The 12,559-nt window shown below is 39.2% G+C and overlaps 1 protein-coding gene across 1 annotated transcript in view; it reads right to left on the bottom strand.

Annotated features, from left to right (window-relative positions):
• Nucleotides 1–2,962: 2,962 nt before the first annotated feature.
• Nucleotides 2,963–12,559, bottom strand: part of NUP160 (nucleoporin 160) — a 1,498,284-nt gene continuing 1,488,687 nt past the window's right edge. The window contains exon 38 of the mRNA XM_044082750.1: nucleotides 2,963–3,128. Coding sequence (XP_043938685.1) covers nucleotides 3,036–3,128 — 93 coding nt within the window. The 3' untranslated portion in view covers nucleotides 2,963–3,035. The remainder of the gene's footprint in view (nucleotides 3,129–12,559) is intronic.

The raw sequence follows: 12,559 nt of genomic DNA, 5'->3' as shown, positions 1-12,559 counted from the left end.
CTTGAATTTCACACCTGCCTCTCATCATTCACAGATTACTGGAATACATTTGATTCTCTTCTGCTCGGTGTACAGTGAATAATCATTTTCTGCCAATACTCTGTCACCAACATTTTTGCCCTTTTCCCACAATTTTGTTAGGATCACCTCTTTCTGCTAGTAAGTTTACATCTTTACTAATAAAGGTCTTGACTGCTTTCTTAGGGCCATATTTGGAACAGATACATGGTGTGCTCTTTCAATTAACAGTTCCTGCTGTAGAATATAGTCCTGTTGCTTATTTGCGTCTTCATAAAATTAATATAGTCTGTTCCTTCTAGTTTGTCTGGTACATGCTCTGTTCTCTAATTGTACCATTTTTGAAACATCTCTTTCTGAGCAGTCTCATACACAGCCAGCCATTTCAACCTCTTGATTTTTCCAGTTTTATCAGCTCTCCTGAATATCTGTTTAAAGCTACTTCCATTCTTTCCAGCCTTTTATTTGAGTTGATCTACCCTCTTCAGTTTTGAGCACATTTGACTTATTTTTTCCTACAGATTATTGGAATCCATGTCTTGCACCAAAGATGGAGATTGAACTCCGTTTGGATGAACAGTTGCAGGATTCTTCTGAGTCCGTGTTTTCTCTTCACCTTTTCCTGCTGATATTCTTTCAAGCCATCTTAGTTTCATTGCAGGCATCCAGATAGTGCACTTACTAGGCAGTAACTGAATTTTATTTAAGCTGACAATATCTCTAAATGCAGTTTCTTATTATCAGTTTTCACACTAGGAAAGCTTAAGATAAGCTGTCCATCAGTGTGTAGCCCATCTGGGAAGTCCCATATACTACTTCCCTTAAGCCACAAAGTATATTCTGCAGTCATCTTCAAATAATGACTTAAGACAGTGGTCTGAGTATTCCTATGAGTATCTTATAATGCCCCCTGCTGGTGGTGAGCTCATTAGGGCATAATGTGGGAGTGAGGGGAAGAGCACATAGGAGTCAAATTTGGGACCTTTCAAATATAACAAAAGATCCCCTAGGAATACTACTGAGAAAAAGCCTTTCCTTGATTCCCTCTACACATTCTTTGCTGGGGACAGACTTTTTTGTTTGTTTTTTGCTTGTACCTTTAATGAAATATTGAGAGAGATTTGAGTGTTGTTGCTATTTCTAGTACTCAGGAACATGGATCCTCAGCCCATTTACTTATTTCAATTTTAAACTAACAAATTAAAAGGAGGGGGGGCTTCCAATGTGAATACACCAACCAAAACATCCTGTTTGGCTCCTGAAGATTGAAATCACATCCTACAATAGACCACCAAACTGTCGGTATTCCCTTGCATACGTGAAGACTGAGGAGCTTGACCATCAAGAAACATGCAGAAGTTGACGTACTTGATAAAAAGAGCTGTTTTATAGGTAATTTTTTTCTTATGCTCATAATCCATCAGTGATGAAAGACAGACTCTCCACCTTGTTGTGTTGGTCTGCAGTCTTTCTTTGAGTGTCCCAAAATTGTGGTAAAGGGTGAAAATCAACATTACTGAAAAGTATACTCATACTTATGTGAAGAGTTGGACCAAGGCAATACAAGAACCCAGATGTTAGTTCTGAGCTGCCATCTTATATTCACATGACAACTGTGGAACAGTCCTTCAGACAATTTGATAATAAAAATACAAGAAAAATAAATTAGGATGAGATGGCCGAGAAAAAGGCAATGTCAGACAAAAAGTAAACCTGCTTGACTATGGCTCTGTTTTATTTATGTTCATGGAGTACCACACAAAGTAAACCTTTCAGAGTGGTATGGAAAAATGGTGGATGGTCAGTCTTATCAAATACTGAGCATTCTGAAAGCAGTGAAACTGGAATGGACAGATGAGTACAGACTCGGATGAAAGCTGAAGGGTTTTGGCAAAGGACTGCATTCTTCAAAAAGAAATACTCTGCTGCCTGAGAGGCGGAAAAAATCTAAAAAGGCAGCAGGTATACATTTTAAGAGTTCAACACTGCAATACCAACATTGCACACATTTACTTTTTTTCCCCTCCAAAGTCATAAATGCAAATAATTTTAAAAGAAACTAATATCTACTCACAAAATGCTGAAGAGATGCAAAAACTTCTGGTAACCTTAAGTACAAAACTGCAAAGTTTATTAAAGTGTATTCAATTACACATAAATAAAAGCTAAAACATGAATTCAGCTTTCTTACACAATATATATATATATATATATATATATATATAAACATATATATATATATATATATATATATATATATATATATATATATATATATATGTATATGTGTGTGTGTGTGCGTATATGTACACAAAGACAGTCAGGATATGGAAGACAGAACATGAAAAAAACAAAACAATATGAGAGACTATAGCAGCAAGAAAAAAAAACAGCTTGTTGTTGACTTGATAAAGCTGTCTCAAAAGTACGAGTAGTGTATCTCGGTTTCTACAGCTCTTGTGGGAGATCAACAGAATTATGACAATCGACTGGCCTATCGCTTACAGGCTGGAGAATACCAAGCACACATGGATGCTGTTTCTTGGGGATCAACATAACTACAGAAGTCCCTGGTTGATGTTCAATGAAACAACAATGGCAGTGGGTCTCTAATGACTTCATGTAGACACAAAACAGCAGGCACTTCTGAAAGGATAAGATTCTTCTGCACAAATAAGCCAGATGCCTGACAGTTGACCACTACACTTTGGCAGTAAAATTAAGACTGCATCAAGTTCAATGCCTCCAAATCGTTGTCAGTGTAAAATAGAAAAATAGAAAAATAGTATTCAGGTACACAAAAATTGATTTATCCTACACATTCAAGTAATCATGTAGACGGTTTCCACAACAGGAAGGTGTGACAGGAGGAAACGGCTGTACAGCAGATCCATTTTCTTAAGATGGAACTAAAGGAGCCAGTCTTCATTGACAAATGTTTAAAAAAAAACAGCTGGCTTGTACAACAGCTGAAACCAGGCACAGGGACAACTTTCTTAAAAATGGACTTGGATGACTTAAAGGCGTCTTCTGTGGTATGTGAAATCTTCTGTTGCTTGCCTCACTTGGCTGTGATAATCTTCTAATTTGTTCAAGAGTTTCTGGCGCAGCTGGAAAAAGAAGGTTAAGTAACATTTTAGACCACACAAATCACTTTAAAAATGTCAAAAGAATCAATTATATTCAAGACATCTAAAACATGGCTAGAAAAGATAAGCTGTTACACAGCTACCTACAGCAAATATGAATGACTACTTCAATGAACATTCTTAAATGTCATTAAATGCTAAAAAGAATATGCTCGCTCAGCAGTATTCAGTTTCTTGTTTGGTCTGGACACCAAAAAACCTTGAAGAGGAGGAGCCATGGCCAAATTCCCACCATGGATATAACTGTAAATAAGGAATGGAATAAGAGACCAATCACTAAAGCATCATGCCTCCTAGCCTCAAAAGGGAAGGTGGACATAAAGATCCTTTCTTAGACATAAAAGATACTATTCGCAGCAGCTTGTCTTTTTCAAGGCCCAGTGCAGTTAGTGAATACTTAAAGTATATATTCTTCTGTACTCTACCGTGTGATTTACAGATAACTCTTGAGATGTATATCTCGCCTTTAGGCTTATTACGATGTGTCCAAAAATTATATGTGACTAGATATATTTTCAGTTTTTATAACCCCCCCCCATACATCTGTGCGAATCAAAGTATAGCACTTTTAACAGCCTTCACCAACTGGATGGATTACCAAATTATAAACATGAAAACAGCAGCATCAGAAACATAAAAGGGATGAAACACAGCACTCACTGCAATAGTCGCTCAAAGATTCAATAACAAGGTAACGACTTGTACACTTCCAATGTATTTTAATGAAAGGCCATTGCCACTGGGTAGTGGTGAGGTAGAATAGGAAATGGGAAGAATAGGTAGTAAACGATGCGTGTATGATTGTGGGTGTGCTTGTAGAAGTAGTGTGCGGAAAGATCAGACTCTCAACGGTAGGAAGCATTTGCAGGTGATTTATTTATTAAGAACGACTTGAAAAAAAATATACAATAATAAAAATAGATTTTCATGCAGTATACATTTTAACATTTTTTGTTCACTCCCAAAATTATATAAATTGCTCAATTCCTGCCATCATTTACCCCATCTCCTGAACACTATTCTGCATATACTGCTCCCAAACTTCTATTTATGTCTATGTAATTTGCACCTTTCCTTTTCTTACGATCCCACGTCAGGTTCTTTTATCTCCTTTACAATATTCAGTACTTCAGTTACAACTACTGTAAATTTTGATTTCCATTTTCTAGGTTTGGCATAAAAAGACAGTGTGTATGTATGTATTCTACAAATGTGCATACCCACATATATATATGCATAAACACAAATACGCACACAAACATGTATGTATGTATATATATATATATATATATATATATATATATATATATATATATATATATACATACATACACACATTATATATATATATATATATATATATATATATACACACACACATACATATTTACGTATTGACTCTAGCCACCACTTTATTACCAACTCAGATACAAGAAAAACTCTACCCACCACCTTCTTATTTCTAACTCTTATATGTTGCTCCTATCCTAATAAACATAAATAATACTCAAAGAAATAAACTTACCTCCTGCTGCAATAAAGTAGCTAAATTTGCCACCAATCTCACTCATAGGACTAACCATTATCGTAGCTTAAAGCAATTAAACTGGCTTGAACTACACAGCTATCCAACATATTCACAACTAACTATATCACACAAACTAATTCATCATCCAGAAAAATGCTTTGCGCTACAAAACTTGTTACTGCCCTTCTAGCAAGAGACCTCTGTTCTAGTAACAAATTCTTACTATTCACAAATAAGTCAAATAATTTTGCAAGAGACTTGCTCTATTTGCAAAACACTGTTAAACTCTGGAATTGCATCTCCACTCAATACTCTGACAAACAAAATGTTGCTTAAACAACATCTTAACCAACGCTGGTCCTCCACATGCTCATCACCAGGTTAAGACTGTGCTCACCATACAATATGCTCCACTCTCCTTAAACAGAATACTCTCAACCTCTCACTGAAATAAAACAATTTATCTGATGTAAATTTTCATGCATTCCTCAACATATGGGTTCGGATCAGATCCTCTGATCTGACTTGGCTGCTTTAACTTCCCTCTTGTTATTTACTTCTAAAAGTGAGATTGTTTCCACAAATTTTGTGTGTGGTAAAAATGGGATATAAACAGTCAGGGTTTAAAAAAATGTAGCAAGTACAGGCATACAATTCCATTAGCAGATGCCCATGATCTCTGTGTTTGTGTCCTGAGCATTTGCAGTCTTCATGCTCCATCTGTAAGGTCCTTTAACCCTAGAGGATTAGAAGACCAGAAAAAGAAATTAATTCTAAAGGGCCTTCTTCCTTCGGTCTTTGGAGAATCACTTGCTGGAGCTCAATCTTCCAAACCTGAGAGAAAGGAAGAAAACAACAGACTTTCCTAGCAACCCGATTCCTCTCAGTCTTCGATCGGACCTTGGAACCACTCAAGAAAACTCAAAAAACTTTGGATCATAAAGACAAGCCTTTAAATCCAACTTCCTCTGACACCACATCCGTATCTTTGGATTCAGTTCATCATGAACCTAAACAAACAGTTACCTACAACTAGGTACGCATCCTCCTTGGATCCTGTACTCTTTGAGCTCCCATCTCTATTCCTGGAAAGACGCAGTCTTTCTAGATCACCTTCCATAGCCTCCTTCCTGTTCGTCCAGAAGACTCAGAAAAGTCAATGTGGACAGGATGATGAAGTTTCTCTCAACACAAATTCAGATTGGAGTTCTCCCGGCTCCTACCCTCACAGGTCTGGAGACCTTCACTAGTACAACCCCACCAGTTTTGGCTCCTTCTCTACGAGTCCTTTGGTTTCAGAGCCCCTAGATCCAAAACTCCCAATGCCATCTATTTTGGACAGAAGGATGGCTTCATCTTCGGATCTGATATCTTCTCTGAGTGTTCCGGCTCAGTGTCTGTCAGAGCAAGGTGACTCTCGGACTCAAAGCTTCACTGCTGGATTCAAGCGGTTGGGGTAGACTCTGAAGTTGTCAAAGCTGTCTCTGCCCCTTGGAGCCTCAGCATGCGATAGCTCAGTTCAGACTCCTGCCTCGGGGTGGGGTGTCTTCAGGTCGGAGGGAGCAGTCGGTCCAGAAACATGCCTTCTCGACTCTAATGGTTTCCTTTTCTCGGGGGAATTCTGCCTTCGAGGTAGTGCAAAGTGTGTTCTCTTCTGGAGGTCAGATGGCTGCTCCCCCATCGGATCTTCCCACTAGATCTCAGATGGTTCCTCCCCCCTCAGATTTGCCTTCTGGATCTCAGATATATTTGTGTTGTGGGCCTCAACATTCTACTCCACAGAGAAAGCCAGCCCAAAGTCTTCAGGATACCCAACAGGGAATAATTATTTCTTCCGATACGTTGGAATATCCCACCAAAGAAGTCTCTAGGAAGAGGAAATGCAAGAGGAGGCACTTGGACTCCTTTCAGGAGTCAGTCACAGAGGACACTGATGTTGATGAAGGGAAAAGTTCCACAAGATCACCACCTGATGACGTCTCATTCTGAGACATTTTAGAGTTACTTAAAGGGGTGGTTGGTCTACAGATAACCCTTCTCAAGATTAATTAGTATTCCTGGAAGCATTTGGTACTATCCCATCTACTTCCTGGGTGACTCCGTCCACTGATGCGCTCATTGAATTGATCTTTAGGTGGGCGTGGATTCTGTTGAGCCGATGACAAAGAGACCAGATAGGATCCTGGGACCAGCTAATGGAAGGAAATGCTATGGTTGTAGTGGCAGCCACCAAGAAAGAACTTGGGGAACAGATTACCTCTATTCATCCTCTTAACAGGGAGTCTAGGGTGTTGGACAGGTTTGGGAAGCATGTGTACACCTAAGTCACCTCTGCACTCGGGTCTCTGAATTCCCTGGCACAATTCACCACATTACAGAGGGATTTGATCAAGGAACCTTCAAAATCTCTCTCAGGAGCCAGTACTTCTGAGGTAGAATCTTCTATTGCTTCACAGTTTGCAACGCTTCAATCTATTTCAAACTCATCCAACAGACTTATTTCACAAACAGCTGAAGAAGCATCAAGAGGGGTAGGTTCAGGCATTTTCATCAGGAGGCATGCTTGATGAGCCTGTGTGATTTTGTGGAGCCCTTCAAGCCATCCTTCATCAATTCTCCTTTTGATGGAAGTTCATTATTTAGCCCCAAGGTGAAAGACGGTCTCTCCAGGTGCGAGCAAGATAAGACCCTGTCTGTACAGTGGGCATACGTTTTTCGACTCCTCAGGAAACCTTTTCCAGGAATCAATAAGGTGGTTGAAAAAATGTGGTTCAGGAAATCCCAGGGTCCATTCCATGATCCATGTGGAGAGAGTTCCCCCAGGGGTAGAGGGGCAGAGCTCAAATGGGAGACATAGCCCACACAGCATATGAAGCCAACAGAATCAGGGGTCCAAAGATTCTTTCTCTGACAAACTCTATCAGTGCTCCTGAAAGGAGGCCCAACTGCCCACCTCTGGAGGCAGTCGGGGGTCACTTATCCCTGCACCAGAGAGCCCGACTGGGCATTACAAAAAAGTACTTGGGTGTAAAGGATTATTTCCAGAGATTATAGAATTCCCTTTTCCCTACCCCTTCCATTACTAAACAGAATTGCCAATGTTCCACCCCGTCACAGGAAAACATAAGCTCTAGAAATACAAAAGCTGTTAAAACTTACTCAAGAGTTTTTTTAATGCCAAAAAAAAGGGGGGGGGGGACTGGAGACCAGTTTTGGATCTCTCCATTCTGCACAAGTCAGTTCAGTATACCAAGTTCCAGATGGTAACGTTTCAGTCCATCTTGCTTTTTCTTCACAAGGACGACTGGATGTGGTCGACAGATCTCCAGGATGCACACCATCACATAAAAATGAACAGGCGGTCCAGGAGATATACAAGTTTAAAGCTGGGAGTCAGTTACTACCAATTCAGAATACTGCCCTTTGGCCTCACCACAACCCCCCCTCCACCATAGTGTTCACCAAATGCAAGGCAGTAGTAGTAGCTCACTTGAGATTGCAGGAATTCCAAGTGTTTCCTTATCTATACTATTGGCTTATCAACAGTTCGACCAAGCATCTGCTGATAGCAGCTTGGGCCTATGTATTTCCTAGATTGGAGTAAACCTAGAGTACAATCAGTCACAACAAATCCCATCTTCAACAGTCTCAGACGATAGTGTTCATAGTGGCCTTCCTCAGCACAATGTCAATGGTAGCTTTTCTCCCATTGTCATGTCAATGGTAGCTTTTCTCCCATTGTCAAGAGTTCAAACTATTTGTTTCCAAGTCAACAAAATTATTCAGAACTCTTTCACATCAGCCAGACTAATTTTACAGACCTTGGGGTCCATGTCTGCAGCAATAGTTTTACTTCCACTAGCAAGATACCATATGAGAATTCTTCAATGGACATGAGTGACCCAGTGGTCCAGTCTACATCAATCTATGTCAACCAAGATCAGCATAACTCAAGCCTGCAAGAAATACTTTTGGGGGTGGATTCACTCAGATAAAATTTTACAAGGTCTTCCATTCATCCTCCCTCAGCCCAAGGCCATAGTGACCAGGGAATGCTTCCCAGATCGGGTGGAGTGGGGGAATTTCTTGGGGAAGATTGTTCAAGGCGCATAGTCCCTGAGGAGGCCAAAATGCATATCAATGCTCTGGAAATGATGGCAGTACTTCTAGCATTGCAGGCATTTCAAAACTCTCCCTTCTAGAACTACTGCAATTCAAATGGGACAATATCTATATAGTATGGTACATCAACAAACAAGGAAGAACCAGACCTTAGCCCTTATGTTGAGAAGTTATGAGTGTATGTCAATGGGCACTCTCTTCCAAACTATTTCTGACAGCTATGAGAGTATTTCAATGGGCACTCTCTTCCAATCTATTTCTGACAGCAACGCACATACCATGGAAATCCAATGTAACGTCAGAAAAGCTGAGCAGATCTATATTACTACACTGAGTGATGTCTCAACAAAAAAGCTGCAGAAATGATATTCCACCAATGCGGCCAACAGTGCTGTGACCTATATGCATCTCCCCTGAACAAAAAGTGCATCAAGCTCTTTGACCTAATCCAGCCCCCCCCCCCCCCCAGAGTCGCTGAGAGATGCTCTCTTTCACAAATGGCCCCCAGGTCTCATCTATGCTTATCCAACTCCATTAATCCCCAAATTCCTCCACAAAGCATCCCAACTGTAGAACAAGGTCATCCTGATTGCCCTTGACAGATGTGCTTTCCCTTCCTTTGGCCTCTTCAAGTTTACCCACCTTGGATTATGTATCCAATTACAGACCTTCTGTCTCACACAAAAGATTTACTCACCTGGATATCCTGGGCCTAAAGCTGACAGCATACATCTCCAATTCTGCTGATAGGCAGACAGCCCAAGCTCTCTTTCCCAGTCCACCACAATCTTTTGTCATCCCATAAACCTTTCACTATAAAAATTTGCAAGAGTAAATGGAAAACATTTATCTTCTGGGCGCAGCAGCAAGACATCGATACTTTTTCAGCACTAGTACCTAGAATTCTTGAATTCCTGGCTTTTAAATTTAATAAAGGGGCTAGTCCTTCTACTGTTAAGGTTTTGTAAGCGGCCACCTCCAATTTCCATACTGGAGTTTGTAATTTTATGCTGGCTTCTTCAAGTCTTTATAATGTGTTTAAAATAGGAAACTTTCTACTTAAACCACACTTCAAGGACCTTATTCCACCATGTGAATCTGAATTTGATGTTACAGGCCCTAACTCAAAGAACACTGGAACTGACTGTAAAATGTGAACTGAAATATTTGACTTTGAAAACTATATTTTTGATAGCCATAACATCAGCCATAAGAGTTTCAGAACTTCAAGCTTTATCCTTAAGAAAAATTAAGTAGGCATAGAAGATAAAGTGTCCTTAAATAATTGCGTTTATCTACACAAATCGGAGAAATTTAGGAAATCAGATCAATTATGTGCATCCTTTTCAGAAACCACACTGGTTCAACCAGTTTCAAAAGTAACCTTATCAAAATGGGCGACAAGACTACATTTCCTTTGTCTATAAAAAGGTTTGATCTGGTCTTGCCAAAGCCTTTAAGAGCCCATTCAACCAGGTCCATGGCAACTTCATCTACATTTTTATCCATGTCTTTCATGGATGATATTTGTGCGTCTGCAATTTGGGCTAATTCTCATATCTTTATTATTCATTACAAATTTGATCTGGTCTTGAAAGGAAGAGCAGCTTTCGGTTCAACAGTACTCAGGAATATCCTTCCTTGACCAAATGGTTTACCCTGATTATCCCTGACATCTGTTGAATTTACAAATTTTTCTATCCTTCAATTGTTTCTCCGTTTCTGTTAAGTCCCTGTTTAACTTTTGAAAACAAGTTTTATAGAGCTTTTCAAATGATTTACCTTGTCACATATTTTAGTGATTTCAGAAATGGAGTGAGAAATATTTAACTCATAAAAAGCAAATATCTCCACAAAATGCATGGAGACCATCTGTTGGGCTACAGCCCTTTCTTTCAGTAAAGTATTATAAGCTTGACTAACAAGAGTTTAATATGTATATGTAAACCTCTTGGTGTTATGCCCTTAGATCTATATGCATTGAGTAATTTCAAACGCCATACATTAGACCTTAAACTCCTCATATACTTAGCAAGTTTGAAAAAGGCCTGAATGCATGGCAAATCGGGATTACTATCGTTCATTTCATGCAATACACCATTATTAGAAGTCTCCTCAAATAACCGTACATCATCCTTGTTTGCAGATAAACGTTTAAGTATAGTCAACAGATCCATACTAATGATTCTGGTAAAACACAAAAAAGACATTGCAAAGACAGCCTATGCAAAGGATGTTGCATCAAATAAAAAAAATCACTACCATTTGCAAATATAAATCAAAATACATATATAAATACAGTTATTTTATTGAATTTCTTAAAAAAAAATGTCTTCAAACAAGGCCCAGCAAAATACAAAGTGATGATCTTTATCCACAATAGAATATGAACAGCACAAGTCCCAAACTTCTGACCAGATAATTATAAAGAAAAAATTCACCCACACACACATGCCGTAAAAAAATCTTCATTCTTGTTGTTGTAACTGGCCCGAGCTGAACCTATAAGAGTCCACAATAATTCACAGTAGTGATAGCTCAAAGGATATGAACACCAAGAAAGTCCACATAAATCCTTTAAACAATATGAAATGTCACAACACACCAATAAATCAATAAACTTGGCTGACTCCTAAATGACATTCAAACTGAAATTATTACTGGTCGCTGTTGGTATTAAAAGTCAACACACCCCTATCTCTTGAACGATATTCAGTTTATGGCTGTTTCTGTTCGTAACAGCAAAAGTTATTATTTGTTGTTGTAGCAAACCCAGTGATGGGGCTAAAACCACATCGTTAGAAAGGGCATGTATTAAAAATATGCTGGTAAACCACAATAGCACCTATAAAATAAAGGATTTGCAAAAGAGGGTGTGTTCCATAACCCCCAAACACCGTTGAAATAAAAATACAAGATGAAATGGATAGGAGCCAGTTAGTATCCATAAAAAAAATGACATCAATACAGAGGTCCTTCCAACTCGTTCCTGTTAATATCTACAGCCCAAAAAATCTCAACACAGCAAAGGATGAGTGGGATCAAGGGATGGAAAACCAATTTAAAGCAGAACTAGTGAACAAGGCTGTTATGGGCTGCTGTTGTACACCAAAAACTGACAGAAAATTCTCACAAACAAAAGCCAACAGCGAAAGATGAAGACTCAACTTGCAACAGGACTTCCGCAAGTATTGCAGGTGTAAAGAACAAAAATCCTCACGAAGACAACAGAGGAACAAACATAGCCAGCACTCCAAATGTGAGGTAAAAATAATCCAAATTCATTTTTTCATAACAAAGCAGCCCAAAATACAAACTATTAAGACAGCAACAGGTCACAACCACAAACACACACGTGTGTGTGTGTGTGTGTGTGTGTGTGTGTGTGTGTGTGTGTGTGTGTGTGTGTGTGTGTGTATACACATATTGGTCTACCGGAAAAGAACAAAAACCCACTTACCCGAAAATCCAAGATGACTTCACTGAAACCACACTAACACCCGGAACACTGGAAATTTACTGCGGGATATGAACCACTTGGCCACCATGGTCAACTTTGCCTCACTTCCCACTGTAGTGTGATCTCGGAACTGGTATATTTAGTTGGGGGGTGGAGTTTGATTTGCTTGTGTGTGTACATTTTGTATGGATGGACGAGTAGTTAGTTTCCCTGAGTTGGTTATTAGTGTTCCAAGTGTTTGTTAAAGTGTGGTTTCGGTGAAGTCTTCTTGGTCATTAGAAA

This window comes from Protopterus annectens, chromosome 9.part0 (genome assembly GCF_019279795.1).
Source record: "Protopterus annectens isolate FY-2018-M chromosome 9.part0, PAN1.0, whole genome shotgun sequence".
Taxonomy (NCBI): Eukaryota; Metazoa; Chordata; order Ceratodontiformes; family Protopteridae; genus Protopterus; species Protopterus annectens.
This window is presented reverse-complemented; position numbering and strand designations above follow the sequence as displayed.